The 17,327-nt window shown below is 38.3% G+C and overlaps 1 protein-coding gene across 1 annotated transcript in view; it reads left to right on the top strand.

Annotated features, from left to right (window-relative positions):
- The window catches only part of Fhl5 (four and a half LIM domains 5), a 40,571-nt gene extending 23,696 nt beyond the window's left edge, over positions 1–16,875 (top strand). The window contains exons 2-6 of the mRNA XM_036178960.1: positions 1,213–1,383; positions 2,204–2,378; positions 4,067–4,236; positions 8,211–8,397; positions 14,532–16,875. Of these exons, the coding sequence (XP_036034853.1) occupies positions 1,225–1,383; positions 2,204–2,378; positions 4,067–4,236; positions 8,211–8,397; positions 14,532–14,695 (855 nt within the window). The 5' untranslated portion in view covers positions 1,213–1,224 and the 3' untranslated portion in view covers positions 14,696–16,875. The remainder of the gene's footprint in view (positions 1–1,212; positions 1,384–2,203; positions 2,379–4,066; positions 4,237–8,210; positions 8,398–14,531) is intronic.
- Positions 16,876–17,327: the final 452 nt, after the last annotated feature.

Raw genomic sequence — 17,327 nt, 5'->3', positions numbered from 1 at the left:
GTTCCAGATGGTCATTCTTTCCCTGCTTAGTTGTGAAGAGTGATGAGCAAAGCCAATACACAAAGAATTGAAGATAGTGTGGATTTGCCAAGAAACTCTGCTGTAGACTTCATTGCTAAAATAAGAAAATAAAACATATTTGAGAACAGCATTTAACATGGTGTAGATATAAATTAGCATTAAAATATTTTAAAGCACAATATTAATTACTTGATCTACAATTTTTTTAAGTAAAAGAAACCTAAATTGGAAAATAAGAATATAGTCCAACAAATCCAGAGATGGCAAATTCAATTTTTCCCAATGAAAATTAGTGCTATTGTTTTTGGCTGTAATGAAATTGTCATGCTCACAGTTTTTCTAGACTGAAAAAAAATAATCCAAAATCTTGTATTTCTGTCAGTTTTCATTGTGCTGGAGGCTCTTCTGCTGACTCATGCCATATACATGCTGGTTTTGCCCTGAAGCTTAAAGAATCCTGTGGTTTTCTCTGAATCCCCATACCTGGGACACTGCTCAACCAAAGTCATGAAAACCTAGCATGTAGACTGAATCCTACTTGCAGAAGAGTTTTGTGTTTTCAGCTTGGTCTGGACATTTAAATGCACAGTTCCAGGTAGCCTAAAAGTAGCAGGAAGAAGTTTTTAGAGTTGTCATTAGAACAGCAGCTGAGGGTGTCCTGATAGAGAAGTGTATGTATAAGAAGGCCTTGGTGTCAATATGTAGGACCTTTATTAGGAATTCAACAAAGAGTTTGAGATTAAAAATGCAGTAAAAATAGCAATGTACTAATTGTTCAAGTTTGAATAAAAAAGAATTGTTATTTTTATCAAACTCCACTTCCAGAACTCTCTAGATAGTTATGTAATGTCAGTTTTAAACACCCTGTCTCACGTCATATTATTATGTCTGCTATGGCACATCTTGCATGTATTGCATTCTCATTGATATCCATATTGACACGTGGTGAATAAGATATTTTTATTTCACCATTTGGTTGCTTTTACTTTTGAGAGGAAAAGAATACAAAATAAATGCCAAGATAGAAGAGTAGCCTTTCCTAAATCACCATGACTATGAGCAACTTCCTAAATTTGTGATATTTTACCAAGTAATAAATAAATTCAATGTGCTTGGCTCACATTTACAAAGGACTTGCTATTTGTAATGAAGCTTTGTTTTTGTACATGAGAATCATTTTCTTATTCACAGGATCAAACAGAAATGACAAGTACTCAATTTGATTGTCAATACTGCACGGTATCCCTTCTTGGGAAGAAGTATGTGCTCAAGGATGATCATCTATACTGCGTCTCCTGCTATGATCAGATCTTTTCTAACTATTGTGAGCAGTGCAAAGAACCAATTGAATCAGACTCTAAGGTAGGCATCACTTCGTTTCACAGTTACCGCTTGTGGACAGTGGATGACTGCTTCAGCATGCCCCTTTTCTCTCCACATTGACTTTTTACTTTCTAACATGTTAACATATCAAGTCATGATGTGTAGTTCTGTGAGATGCATGTTTTAATCTCATGTTATTCTTAAGACAACTTTTTTCTTTTAGTATATGTATATGTGGTAGTTTTTAGGATGAGTAAACAAATTAAAGGTGTTAAATTATTTCCCCAGAGTTTTTCTAACTAAATATTGAGTTACATCTGGAATAGCTAATACCTATAAAAATACATAAAAAAAAGTTTGAGGCATAAAGAATTCAAGGCCTATGTTTTTCAACTTAACAATCTGCCTGTCTCCCTTAGCCCCCAAGACAGCTCCTTCGCACATCACACTTCCTCCTGCTCTGGACTTGCTATTTGTTTTCTTTCTTGCCTTTGCTTTAGCTAACTTGTTATTTGTTTGCTTGAAATAAAAAGGAATAATAAGATACTGTAACCTAAAAATCAAAATTATTCCATGTAAAACCTCTCCTGTAGGTTATAAAAGGAAGATAAAGAAACTTTACAAATTCCAGTGAGGTTATTTTTCAGTGTCCTTTCATGGCCAATCCAACAAGCCCCAGGCTTTTGCTCTTAATTGTTACCCCAGAGAGTCTTTCTGCAGATAACAGTATCAACAACTTTCCCTCAAGCTAGCAGTATAGCCTACTAGTACTAGGGTTCCAAGAGTGTCCCATGTTGTCTTAGAAAATGGCTGGTTTCGTGTCAGGCACATTTAATTAACTTTATTTGCTGTCTCAAAGGATCTTTGTTACAAAAATCGTCATTGGCATGAAGGATGCTTCAAGTGCACCAAGTGTCATGAGTCTTTGGTGGAAAAGCCTTTTGCTGCCAAGGATGAGCGCCTGCTGTGCACAGACTGCTATTCTAATGAGTGTTCCTCCAAGTGCTTCCACTGCAAGAGAACCATCATGCCAGGTGAGACCCAGAGCTGTTGGCTCTGCCCAAGGAAAACCCTCCACTCTTCCGGAAGCACCGGGGTTCACAGCACTGGTTTGAGAAAGGCAATTCTCTTCCTTGCTGTCTCTGGTTCCCAATCATCTATTCTTCTTGATCAAAGTACATTGCAGTGCTCTGTAATTTTGTAATTTTATTACAGTTCTCACTATTTTATCTTCATAAAGCCTTATTTATAGAAACATGTTGAGCCAGAGATAGAACTAAAGGATAAAACTTGCACCAGAAGCACAGCTGAGAATGCCCTGTCTTGGGCATAACCAATGGCATTGAAAGGGATAATTCCTCATCAGACATTGAAGGTGGTCCTCATTTTTTAATCAATTCATTTATTCATTCATTGTGTCTATTTTTTTCTGTTGTGGGGAGTGTCACTTCTCTCCTTCCACCAAGTGGGATCCAGGGATCAAACTAAAGTCATTAGGCATTGCAGCAAACCCCTTTACCAGTTTTGCCTTTTCACTGGGCCAAAAGGCATCATTTCATAGCTCTGTACAAACTGGTTTGAGGGACATTGTTTTCTCTTAGGGAAGAAAAGAGTCCATGTAAATAACTCCACTTTAAAAAAAAATAAATAATTTAAGGGGTTTGGGATTTAGCTCAGTGATAGAGCACTTGCCTAGCAAGCACAAGGCCCTGGGTTTAGTCCTCAGCTCAAAAGAAAAATAAAAATAAAAAACGAATTAAAATACACTTACATCATTTCCTCCCTCCTACTCCTCCCAAGTTTCTCCCTCTCTCAAATTTGCAGTGTCTTCTTCACTAACCTTTGTTGTTACAGACACAAAAGCACATAAGCACATAAATTCAACCTGCTGAGTCCTTTCAGTGTTTCCTGGCAGTGTGTGTGTTCTAGGACTGAGCATTTGGTATTAGATAACTAATCAGCAGCTCATCCCTAGGAAATACTAATATCATCTCTCAGCAGCTGTTAGTTGCAGCTCTTCACCTAGAGATAGGGCCCCATGAAATTTCCCACATCTGTGTTAGAACATCAACTGGTGTTGGAGTTGTCCAGGTCTGGTCCAGGCCATGCTGTTGAGATTTCATGGTATAGCAGCTTCCTTCTCACACGAAAAGACAAAATCTCATGGCAGATTTCCTGTTCCTTTAGCTCAAAGCACCTCTCTTTTCCATGTTCCCTGTGTTTTGCTCTTTTCCTATCCCTATGGACAACAGCATAAGAACATGAATCAATCAACCCCTCGTCACAGCACTCTGGTCATTATTACTACTGTCATTATCATTATGAAGTCAAATAAATTCAGAAGCCATTCCCATGTATCATAGGAGTAGTGCCCTGGGCATTTATAATTATTCCTCTAATGATGGCTATGACTCAATCTATCTGAACCATGAACCATTCCAAATCTCTATATGCAGGACTTCCCTGTAGCTTTTGCAGAAATTGCAGGAGTTTTCTGTGTGTGATTCACTGTTATCATAGCAGAACTGTAGCAATTTTCCTTTTCTCTAAGGAATAGGTCTGGAACGATGAAATGTTTTTCTAAAAGTTTACCCTGTTTATTTATACAGTAATACAGTTTATTATGCTCATACTTAAACTATTTTAAATAATTGAGGTATGTTTTCTTAAAGAAAACACAAGTGTGCCTGGCTTGCTCTAACAGTCTTACTTTGGGATCCAGGTTCTCGGAAAATGGAATTTAAGGGCAACTACTGGCATGAGACTTGCTTTGTGTGTGAGCACTGCCGACAGCCAATAGGAACCAAACCTCTGATCTCAAAAGAGAGCGGCAATTATTGTGTGCCGTGTTTCGAGAAGGAGTTTGCTCAATACTGCAACTTCTGTAAGAAGGTAACTATCTAAAGAGGGTAGAGCTAGGGAACCTTCCAGAACTCTGGGTTGTTGTTTGGGTTTTTGGCTGCCTTATATATTTGGGATGAAGTGACCCCATCATGCTATATCTAATGCATGATGTAATCTTTAAATTTCAACACATCACAAACTAAAATTCTCATAGTGAAGATGTCTTCCTGTATTAGTAGCCATACAATTCCACCTAGATCATGGATCTAATATTCAATAGCACAGGTGATTTGACCTTCCAGTTGCATTCACTGCCTTACAGAAACTTTGTTCTGGGACAGGCACATTGCTCTTTGCTTCCTAGAAGACAATTTTGATTCACTTGCTATTAGCTATTTCAGGGAAATAAGGATTTGCCTCTGAGAGTGACTGGAGGGAACAGATATTAGGAAAACTGCCTATTATTTTCTAGTAACTAAAAATCTCTTCTTGTCTTGAGGCTTTGTGTTATCAAGGAGATTGGTAGGCTTAAGTAAGTGACATTGAAAGAGAAATCCAGTTCGCATGAAGACACACAAAGCCAAGAGCTGTGATTTCCTTCATTTCCCACTTCAGCACAAACACAAGCACATCTTACTCATTTTCCCATTCAAAGCATACTTTTCTGAAGGGAAAAGCCATTTTTTAGAAATAAACACACTCTCTCTGCTTTTATGTGAAAAGCAACTCATGTCCATCATCTTGATGAAGGCTGTCTGTATGCATAAAATATATACTGATGATCCCAAAGAAATCCTTGATACATGAAGCATCATGAGTTTAAAATGGTACTGTGAATTATAGGGGAATGCTGAATCATGACAATGCATTGGTGTTGGCTCTTGAATAGTGTGATCCATTAACTGTCATGACAGCTCCCCCAAAACACTGTGTATTTGTATTTGGACTGCTGGAAAGCTCATCACAGTTTCTCCAGGTGCATATGTAAGCATGTATGTATACATACATGGTAGAGTAATTTTCTGCTTCTATTGGTAATAGCACTGTTCCCTATACAATAAAGTAACAAATATGCTTTTCAGAGTTATAATTATTATGTTGCATCCTAATGGTAGCTGATAGCTACAGGGAATAGTCACAAGATGGGAAATCATCTACTACCTGAAAGTCTCTACCAGAAAATACTGGCTTCAAAAATAATAATATGAGCAACAATAAAACCCTGTGCCATGACCACATGACCTAAGAAGCCTCATGGCTTCCAGAGTCAATGGCATTTATAGCACATGCTAAAAACAAAATGAGTAGGTTTATCTTGTCCTGAGAGGCTTCAATCTTAGGTCTCAGCTTAGGCTAAGCCATTAATGAAACTTGTGGAATAAGTCAGTACTTTACTGGTCACAATAGAGTCTTCTTTTCAATGTTGTTATAAAGACTCAAGATACCTGGAACAAAGTGCGGGGTTTTCCAGGCCATGGGGGACTGTGGCTATATGGAGGACAGGAACTGAAGTCATTAGAAGTTTATGAAGTGCTCTGATTGGATTGTAGAGATGATGACTCAGATTATTTTCTATTTAATTATTAAACTACACACTCTTTAAGAAGAGCTGGATATAAATAATTGTGATCAAAGCTAAAGAAAGAAATTCTGTTCAATTCAAACAAGAAACAAAACTTGGCTTAAATAAAGTCAAACTGCTTGACAACCAGGCCTTTAAGTTTTCTCTCACCAATTTCATTTTGTTACACTAGAATTTTCTACTAAGCAACTGGTGGCTCCAACTGCAAATGCTTCAAATTCAAATTCTTCAGGGTAAAAATGGAATTAAATGTGTCCTTCAGTTCTTCAACTGCTTTCTATTGTGTTAAACATCCTTACTGTCAGTTGGAAAGATGATACTGTGGGGGATATACTGTGTAAGCAGAGGAAGAAGAGTTCAGAGCCCCAGCACAACATAAAGGCTGGGCCAGGCAGCACAAATCTGCAACCAGCACCAGTCCAGATCAAATGGAGAGTCATTTGATCTCACATTCAGTGAGAGACCCATTCTCAAAAACTAAGATGGAGAGTCATAGACAAGGACATTTAATGTCAGCCTCTAGCCTCTGCACAGATACACATACACATACATGCACATTCACAGACATGCACACAGACAGACATATGCACACACAGAAACAGACATATGCACACACAGAGAAATACAAAGACACACTCATACACATGCATATACACATAGACACATGCACACACATACATGCACAGACACACACACAGACACACAGACACAGACACACACACACAGACACACACACACACACACACACACACACACACACACACACACACACTGTTAATGTCTCCACTTTGCCAGAGAAGAAACTTGTTCAAAGTCAACAGTCAACCCAGACTTAGATAATAGACTTCATTTTTGCTGTCTACTTCTTCAAAAGGAATATAATCACGGGCAAACTTTTTTTCAAATATTCCAGAGCTCTAGGATATATTATTTTGCTGGGAATCCATTTTTCAAGTTTCAGATCTTTTAAGCACTGCCTACAAATCATTTGACCAAACAAATCAAAGGAAGCATGATTTCGCCTGTGCCTGCTGTAAGGCATTGGAAGTCAGTGGGAGGCATTTTAAATTGCTTTACTTCTCACATACCACCGTGCTCCTCATTTACTTACTCAGAACAGTATAGTATGCTTTTTCCTTCTAGAAAAAAAAAATGACCCTAACAAACATCTTTAGTGTCTGAGAAACTTGATATACAATTAAAGTGTGTTTAGAATATTTTTTCAAAGACATGTATGATAGACAAACAATATGTGTGTGTTAGCAAACAAAGACAGCTTAAAGTAGGCTTGTATTTTTAACATCTAGTAAGATTGATACAGATCTGATGCATCTTCAACATCACATTTCCTTGGTCTTTGAAAGAGATAGACACAAATATATTCAGTTTCCTCAGCAGCTCTGTGAGGTCAACATCTATGGATTTGAAAGAACAGAAGATCATAAAATAGCTACACAGGAAGACTTAACCAGTATCTATCAACCTGATTCTCAAAAAAACAACAAAAACAAACCCAGCACTATGCAAGCTTTATAATGGACTAATAAGCATCTGAGGCTCAACATACATTACAAATTTATGACTTCATGCCCAGCTCTTAGGTTCATAGCAGTAATCTAAGCTCTGTACACTATTTAAGACCTGAAGTTGAAAACTCATGCATTATCTGAAAGTACTTTCTTGTTCAAAGTACAGTAGTAGCATGGCTTTCCAACACAGCTGAGCATACAGATGATAGAGTATGTGCAAGTTTAGTGCCATCTCTCAGTGGCTGTAGCAAGTAGCACTGTCACCCACCACTCAAGGACTGTTCATCTACAGAATGACTAAGCCTATGCCATGTAGAGATGTTGAGACTATCCAGAAAGGGTCCTCCCTAACCCAGTACTGAGGATGGGGGTAACAAGTAAGTCATTGCTCACATTGATGGTGCTCATCAGCTCCACCCAGGATCTCCACAAGTGAGATTTCTCAGTCATGCTGTGAGCTTTCAAGAAAAAGGATTCTGGTTTCTGTTTTGTTTTATCATGTTTTCCAGTATTCTTCAGGGCCAGATATTGATATAAATATATGGGGTAGAGCTATGTGAGCCCTAACTAAAGCTCTTTGGTGATAAAAATAAGATTTACAAAAAGATGAAGTAAATCAAGCACCTGCTTCCTTTATGATCTTCCCAGGTCCAAATGCTTTCTGCCTCTTTTCTGATACAGTCTTTAAAAAAATCAGACTTATCTTCATTTTTGAGGTTCTGTATAATCCCTCTAACATTTGGCTTCTCATATTGTTTACTAAAAACTTACAGAGGTTTGCAAGGAAACGAGCATCCTACCACAAGGTGGTACAGAGCTCAGAGCACCAAATATGGGCACAGAGAAGCATCATGAGTTGTCTGAATTGCAAGGGTACCCACACTCATTGCCTTCTGATGATGCTTTGGCAGGTGATAACTTCTGGTGGGATAACCTTCCGTGACCAGTTATGGCACAAAGAATGCTTTCTGTGCAGCGGCTGCAGGAAAGAGCTTTGCGAGGAGGCATTTATGTCCAGGGATGATTTCCCATTCTGCTTGGATTGCTACAACCATCTTTATGCTAAAAAGTGTGCAGCCTGCACCAAACCCATCACTGGTAAGTGCTTCAGCTTCCCATAGTTCTACCACCATGCAATTAAAACTAGGGGAAATGCTACCTAGTTGATTTAGGAAATGTAAGTAAAAATGTAATTTTTTCTACTACATTTCCTTTTGAAATAAACACAAGTAGATACTCACTTACAAATTTAAATTTTATGTAGACCCCCTCAAGGAAATGAGAGGATATAATTTGGGTGTTCATACACTGTAAAAAGTAAATACTAAACCTAATGGTATGGTTTCTAAGGACAGTTATAGTCCAAGGAAGGAAAACAGGTAAGCCAGAAGGTCAGAGAAGGCCCTAGTGGGAGGCTCAATTTGAGACTCAGGAATTGAGAAGGCAGAGGGATATTACTGAATTAGAATTCTACTGAATTCCAACAAAGGCCAAACACTTAAAACACAAAAGCTTTTACTTAAACTATTCTATAAATTAGCCAAAGCTGCAATTAGAATAACATAGAACAGGAATTAATTTAATTTCTTCTTAAGATGCTTTATTACTACTTCCTCTGTACTCACTGGCAACAACTTGATTATGAACAAAAACAATATAGTATTGTACTAAAGCAATAGAGTACATGTGACACTGTTTGAAAAGTAACATAGATGACAAATCGATCCATGCTAAGTAGCTTCTCACAGGGTTGGAGGAGTGCATTGTGTTTTTCTCAGAACCATCTCTAAAATGTTAATCCTGTGGTAAAGAGGCAGAACCAGCATGAGACTTGGGAAACCCAGAAGCTATTCTTCCAGACAATTTATTGTCATTAATAATGTGACAAAACAGTATTTCCACTTTCTGTTTTCAGTATCCTTAGGTCATGTTTCATTTTTTAGCTCACATTGGATAGCACCAAATTGAAGATTATTCCCTTTCCTTCTCTGACCTCAAATATCTCTCTCTGTCTCCGTCTCTGTCTTTCTTGTTCTCTCTCTCTCTCTCTCTCATAAGCGTGTGTGTGTGTGTGTGTGTGTGTGTGTGTGTGTGTGTGTGTGTGTGTTGAATCTACATGCATTCTCAAATGAAGGAAAGTATTTCCTCTGCTAAACTAAACTTGAAGGCTTTCCACCTAGTGGCAAAGAGAGGATATGGTCTTCTAGTAAAGCACTGTTTACATACATGTTTTTCACCAGATTCACACTGGTCCATAGATTGTGTTTAGCTAGCAGATAGTTTTTACTTGGCCAATGTTTAATTCACAGGGTTAGGGAAGAGACTAATATAAAAGCCATTGTTGCAACTAAAAGCAAATTGAGAGCTTGCCACGAATGGTCTCGCTGTCTTCACATTCCCAGTTCACTCTCCTAAGCAGGAAGATGGCTGCGCTATTACAGGGGGCAGGTCTTCCTGTCATTCAGCTATGTCACCTCCTTGGCACTTAACAAGGTTTCATGTTAACAATTCCAGACGACTGGGTTTCTCATCATGTGTTCCTAACCACTCTGCTCTCCGGTCTTCTGTTCATCTGACAGCCCCTGCAAAGTGAGGCAGCTATCAGCTCCATCACTTTTAGTTAGAACATGGGACTTCCTCTAAAAATCACCAGGGCTCCAGAATCTGCTCCTGCCCATCACGGTCTGCTCAATTTCACTTGAATTGGACTAGAAAAAGAGACCCTCTGATGAGGAATTTCAGAGGTTAAATAATTCAAAATATTTTTTCAGCTCTTTGGGAATTCACAGAGACTACACAAGCCCTGAACTTGATGAGGTTCAATTCTGATCCATCACAGACCCATGCACCTAAATGGTGTTTCTGGTAAATGTTCCATCAGCTAATTGCACTAAACTTCATGCAGTATAGACAGAAACCAACAGTTTTGCACAGAAACATAAGACAGAAGACTAGACCCCAAATTAAATGTGATAGTATTTAAGTGAATAGAGTCAATCTAAAGGAATTTCTAAGGATTGTCTTAAGACTGAAATACCTGCAAAAACAGCCAGCTCATTCTAATATTTCTTAAATGTATGTAAAGCCCTAAAGTAAGGTTTCTCTAAAATGAGCTTCTCTGGATTAACACACAACAGGGAATCCTGGAAATGCTGTGTTTATCCTCAGAAGTTGTGAACTCGTGCAAACACTTAGCCATCTTGGGAGCTATGCACTCTCACAGATAAGTTCATGCTCAGGAAACTTACTGTACATTGTAGTGACTGCAGTGAATGATAAAGCATTATATAATTGAAAATCTGTAAAAGACTGAATTTTAAAAGATGTATTTGAAGTAATTCATGTTACTTGGAGTGATTTAGACATGCCATACTCTTTGCATGTATCATGACATCACGTTACATAATGCAAATATATACAATTAAAAATCAATATTAATTTTAAGAGAAGTTATTTCTGTTATAATGCTTTTAGTATAGTATCCTATGTTAACTAAATCTACCTACAAGTGGTTGTATGTAATTTACTAATACTATTTCATTGAATTGACTTCATTTTAACTAATTACAGACATAACAATGATTTTCTTTTTTCAGTTTTATTTTTAATTAAAATATAATTACATCACTTCTCTTCACTTTCCTCCCTTCATCCCTTCCCATTTCCTCTTCTCAAACTCCTCCCATTTTCCTCCTCACTCTCAATTTGATAGTTCCTTTTCCTTAGATTATTATTGTGCTACACACACACACACACACATAACAAGTACAGCCTACAGAGTATGTTTTTGTTGTTTGTGTGCATATGTTTTCAGAGATGACTACTTTGTACTAGATAACCAATTAGGGTGGGAATCCCTGGGAGAGGCTAGTGCCCCTTTCTCAGCAGTCATTAGTTACCTGTGGTTCTTTGTCTAGGCCTTGGAACCAGTGAGATTTACCCCCCTCTGCATGTATTGATAGTGTCTGTATGCAAGTCTTGTTAATGCAGCCACTTCTGGGAGACACAACCCTTTTCAAAGACGTGCCCTGAAATTTAAGTGCAGGAGTTAGGTTGTACATGTAACTGTTGAGGCTGGGCTCCACAGCTCCCGTTGATCTCTACATTTTGTCCAGTTGTGGTTTTCTGCATTGGTCTCCATTTGCTATAAAGAGAAGCTTCTTTAATGGGAGATGGGAGCTACACTTATTTGTGAGTATAGGATGAAATTTAAAATGTATAACTACAATTATCTTTCCTCTTTTAAGATTTCACTACCTCTTGAACTACCTGAGCTTGATAAAGCAGCTTGATGTAGTAGTGAAAGTGCTCTGAACTTGGTATTAACAGACCTTGGTTCTGTCTGTGTTGCTAGCCACTGTGTGACTATGGGTAAACGACCTCCACCTGGAGGCCCACACTTGCCATATCTTTTTATTTAGAGGAAATGGAGTTTCAAACGCTAAAGTTTCTACAGAAAGAAGCATTAATGTTCCCAGTTCTTCCATTCACAAAGATAAAGTTAATTTAGTGAGGTTAATAGCATGGGCTGTGAAGCCTGACTGCAGAGTTTAAGTCACATCTTAGCAGCTGGTGACCTTAGAAGAGTGGCTGAATATCACTGTTCCTCAGTGTTTGTCTACAAATTGAGGATGATGCTAATATCTACTCTAGGAAGCTTAGATGAGGGCTGTATACACACACTGGGGCTGAGTCTGGACAGTGAAAAACTCCAGATATCAACAAATACTACCTTTTATTTTATTGGCTTATCAGGTACCAATGAAGCCAGATGAAATATACATCAAAGATCAGTTTGCTTACTACTTTTTTCTTTTTGAGACAAAGTCTCAGTATATAGTCCTAGCTAGCCTGGAACTCAATATGTAAACTAGGCTGGCCTTGGACTCACATAGACCTACCTGTTTCCGCACCCTCCCAGTACCTGAGATTAAAGATGTGCACTACCACATCCAGCAGCAGATCAGTTTCCTAAAGAACTTTGTTATTTCAAAAGACCCCAGTGACCTAAAAGAAGTAAACACAACCAAATTTGGAACAATTTACAAAACCTCAAGGGTTGGGGCAGACCTTCTAACCTACTGTTTGGTGCCTCCGTTTTTCTTCTTTGTAAAATTCTATAGTTACTTTTATATTTGCCACTTGAATATGGCTTGCTAATAAAATTGAGAATAACTCATAAGTGTCAAAATCCTACACATTCAATAGTTAGTTTTATTGACAGAAATTATTTGTGTATATACAGAACCTTATTCTTACAGTTATCTTTTTAAAACTTAAAAAAAAAATTGGCATATGTCTAAGTTAAGGTTTCTATTTCTGTAACAAAACACCATGACCAAAAAGCAAGTTAGAGAGAAAAGGGTTTATTAGGCTTATGCTTCCATATCACTGTTCATCACTGAAGGAAGCCAGAACAGGAACTCAAACAGGGCAGGAATCTGGAGGCAGGAGCTGATGAAGAGGCCATGGAGGGGTGCTGCTTACTGGTTTGCTCTTCATGCCTTGCTCAGCCTGCTTTCTTACAGAACTCAGGACCACCTGACCAGGCATGGCTCCACCTATAATGGGCTAGACCCTCTTTCGCAAGTCACTAATTAAGAAAATGCCATACAGGTTTGCCTACAGCTGGTTTTTATGAAGGTATTTTATCAATTGAGGCTCCTTCTCCCTGAAGACTCTAGCATGTGTCAAGTTAACATAAAACTAGACAGTACTAGTTTACTTTCATTATAAGATAATGTTGTCATTATCACAGATACATAAACTATAGGTTTAATAAAGAAAAAAGTAGGATCTTAGTTTGTTTATGAGCTAAACTCTGTATAAAGACAGAGCAATGGCTCAGAGGTTAAGAGCACTGCTTGCTGCTCAGTCATGAGCACCAGAGTTCAGGTCCTAGCATCCATATTTCATAACTCATACCCACCTGTAAATTCAGCTCCAGTGGTTCTGACACCCTTGTCTGGCATACTCAGGCACCTGTACACACATGTACACAAACACATAGATGCATATATAAGCATTTTAAGATGAAAAAGATGTTAAATAAAAGTCACTTCTCATTTTCAGAGAATTTATCTGAAGCAGATTCATAATCACACTTTGGGATTATTTATCTCATAGGAGAATTGGGCAATGCATGTGAATCAGCACAGGAAATACTTGAATCATTCCGTGGGCAACAAGCAAGTCACCAGTAACCCATAACATAAACATTACGTGGGGACAGCTTGTCAAATGAAATGAGTAGAGCCAACCTGTCACATTCCAATCACTTCCTAACTTCTGGAACTATTGTTTTTCCTACAACTATCCAACACAATTTTGTTGAGCTGCATCTGGAAATTATATTAGACAGACAGGGGTGAGCATTTTGGTGAGTGCTTAAAAAATAATTTAGCTCAAGTCAAGCTAAAGTTATGGGGGCTGAAGACTTTCTTGCTATTTATCTCTGAATAAGGTGACCAGAAAGCTAGAGTGAAGAGATTCCTCCATTTACATCAGAACTCTGAGCTGAAGCTGCCGTACAGCAAGCTACTAAAAATTGTTACTGCAGATAGCTCTGTGGTAATCTGGAAGAAATTCTCGACTTGTGTCTTTGGAGAATTGTGCCTCCAACCTCCCCAGATAGGATTTACTCCAAGTAAAGAGAAGCATGAGAAAATGAGGAAGAAAGGAAAATTGAAGTCACTAAAACTTCAAGCCCCAGGCTCAGAAGCACACATTCCGTTCGTTATGTTTTCAATTTGCAGCTAAGAAAACCTGCTCACATGGAGAGCAGAGCAAACTGCTTTCATGTTTGGATACTGTGGGCTTCCGCCTCCCCTTTGTACTGCAGTTTCTTAACTACCTTGCGTAGTTTTCATCTGCCTCCTCCCTCCCCAAAACAATTAAAAAAGCAATACATATCTTCCGCCTCCCCTTTGTACTGCAGTTTCTTAACTACCTTGCGTAGTTTTCATCTGCCTCCTCCCTCCCCAAAACAATTAAAAAAGCAATACATATCTAGCTTCACTTTATTTCCTTAGATTTCAGCAGACTTGAGCTAAGAATCTTATACGGCTAAAACTCGCAGCTGCACAAGAGGCCAGCAGGCCACACCCTTCTGGGTTACTTGTGTCTACCTTATCACGCTCACCACTCTATTCAGTAGTTGTAGAATTTTGGCTGACTTCTCAACCTGTCCATGGAAAAGAATGGATTACTCTTTTCCTCTTATTCCTTTCCAGGTCTCAGAGGTGCGAAGTTTATCTGCTTTCAAGACCGCCAGTGGCACAGTGAATGCTTCAACTGTGGGAAGTGCTCCGTCTCCCTGGTGGGTGAAGGATTCTTGACTCAGAACACGGAAATCTTCTGCCGCAAGTGTGGTTCCGGTACAGACATTGACATGTAGAAAGAGACAGCCTTTTCCAACCGGAAACCCGCTTTGCCTTTGCCCTCACTAAATTGGGAACTCAGTGGCAATAATATTTTTTTTTATTTGTCTTTTAGAAAGCAGTTTGGGGGGGGGCACGGAACAGGAAAAGTTGAGTATACTTTGTAACTGAACTCTATAATAAGAAACACACAAAACCACAGTCTAATAGAAATGAATTACTAAGCCTCAGTGCTCTATCTCCTTGCAAAATACTGCACTCTGCTGTTGGAAACACGGGATAATATTTCTTTATTACAGAGTATACGGCTTGTATTTAGTAATTGTGAATGTTAGTACTGAAGGGCATTTTTCAAAACTGCAGAAGGAAAACGAGATCCAACTGAGAAGTATACAAGAGACAAATGTTTGCATTTTAAGCTAGCTGGTTGTATATAACATGATAGAAGTTCTGAATATGAATAGTGGAAGAGCAAGAGTTCTGAAAAAATAATTACTAATCATCACACTTAACAACCTTATCATTTGAGAAGCATTCTTTGTTCACAAGCACTGAAGAAGAGTTGAAAAACAAAGCTGTGGATTTTCTTCATACACAGGGCTTCCACCACCAGCTGCCGCCTCCTTAGTCAATGGACTCGGACAGCTATGGTACCTTTATACTTAATTATAAAGGGCATCATCCCTGCCTGGGGAGAGCCAAGTATGAATTTTGATTAGATTTAGATTACAGATTCAAATACATTTTAGATTGATTGTATTTCCAAATCCCACAATGGTTTCTCTAAATGCTCACAAATTTCATCTATTCTTTTAAGTGAATCTAACCAGAATAATTGTTGTCTCCAAAGGCAAACCTTTAAAGAAAATAAATCATTAAATTTCCACCCATGGTAATAAATGTTATGGAAGCAGTTCAGTGTTAGAACACGAGTTTCATCCAGATATCAAAGACATAATAGAATGCATAATTATTTCTAAGCCTCACACATTTTGCCTTTGAAAATTACATAGATAACTAATGCACAAACATAAAAGTGCACTTTAAAGAAACCTAGTAAAAGTAATAACTTAAAAATAATACTTCACTCCTGATAATTCATGACCATAAAACAAACATAATACCACAAAATGGGACCTAGAGGAGCCCTCCTCAGATCTTCTATTACTGAACCACCCCCTGTCCTGAAGCCAGCCAACCCCAGGGCTCCAGTCTGCTGAAGTGGCCAGGACTTCCACACCCTAAGTAGCCAGTCCAGAAATCAACATGTATTCTGTCAGAGAGGAAGCTTTAGTGGGAATTTGTCCACCATACAAACAACCTTGGCTTCCAGCACCAATTGACTGTGGCCCTCCCTAGTGGGGGACGAATGGAAGGCAGTCTGTGACCTCAGTGCTTGGTCATGAGGTCATGGTTCCAGAGGTTCATCTGTAGGGAGAAAGGTCAGGAGAACTCTCCTGGATGTAAACCCACTCCCCTGGATGTAGTAATATGCTGACTTTCAGACTAGTGCAGATGCTTGAAATGCTAAGGTTTGGAATGAGATAAAATAAAAGGCTGCACCAGATGACAGTGGTTAAAAATGCATCATAGGAGATTCAATTACAATTGCTTTCAAAACAATTTAAGTAGTGTGAAATGAAAGAGATGTTAAGAGATATTAATAATTTTGAGAAATTAATAGGTTAGGCCACATACACATTTTGAAAATCACAATTTTGCCTTTGAATTAACAGTGATCAAGATATTTTCTCATAGTAGCATTGTGGTGTGCAGGCCAGTTAGTACTTGCTTGCATTAAATGGAATTGCACAGGTAAAATTAAAGATGCTGGTTATTCTGTGACTTAGAAAATAATTCATTTACAACTGTAAAAATCTAAATTTTTCATAATTTATATAGATAAACAAGATATGCCATTGTCTCTGTTAACCAATTACAGATAAACATGTAGCACATGATATTTCCTGGTTAAACAATTTAAAAGATCAGGTGTTTGCTATGGTATGTGGAGATGAGTAGGGTAAGGATTGCATTTTTTTTAAAATGCTGGTAGAGATGAAACCCAGGACTCTACACATGCTGTGCAAGGACTCTACCACTGGGATATGTTCTTATCACTTTACATTTAATCTTAACAATTAAATGCATGAAATCACTTGCTAGATAAACATTTTATTATCCTTTCTTAAGTACAGTTTATAAATACATAGAAACTGTTCTCTATTTTTGTATTGCTTAGTCACCAAAAATACATTAATGTGTGCTTCCCAGAGTTTAAGGTCATGCTTCTGGGAACTTTGATGTGGCGGGGGAGGGGGGGGCAGATCTGGATTCAAAAATTGGAGGTCTCACTGCAAAGACCCTTCCCTGGTGTTTAAGGAGAGTTCCACTGTAGATACAGCATTCATATGCAAAACAACTGAGACAGACTTCTTCCCAATGACACACAAAGACAACTGTGGAAAGCATGGATGATTTATTTGATTTATAGATGGAAAAATTCCCTTAACTGGCTTATTAAAAAATGGAACGGGCTGCCTCAGTAAGCAATTGACATTCATGATTCAGGGTGACATCTGCATGGGCAGGGAAGTAGTTAGAAGCAAGTCTTTCACCAGATGGCTTGGAAGCTGCGGAGATGCTGTG

Source organism: Onychomys torridus, chromosome 2 (genome assembly GCF_903995425.1).
Source record: "Onychomys torridus chromosome 2, mOncTor1.1, whole genome shotgun sequence".
Lineage (NCBI taxonomy): Eukaryota > Metazoa > Chordata > Mammalia > Rodentia > Cricetidae > Onychomys > Onychomys torridus.
This window is presented reverse-complemented; position numbering and strand designations above follow the sequence as displayed.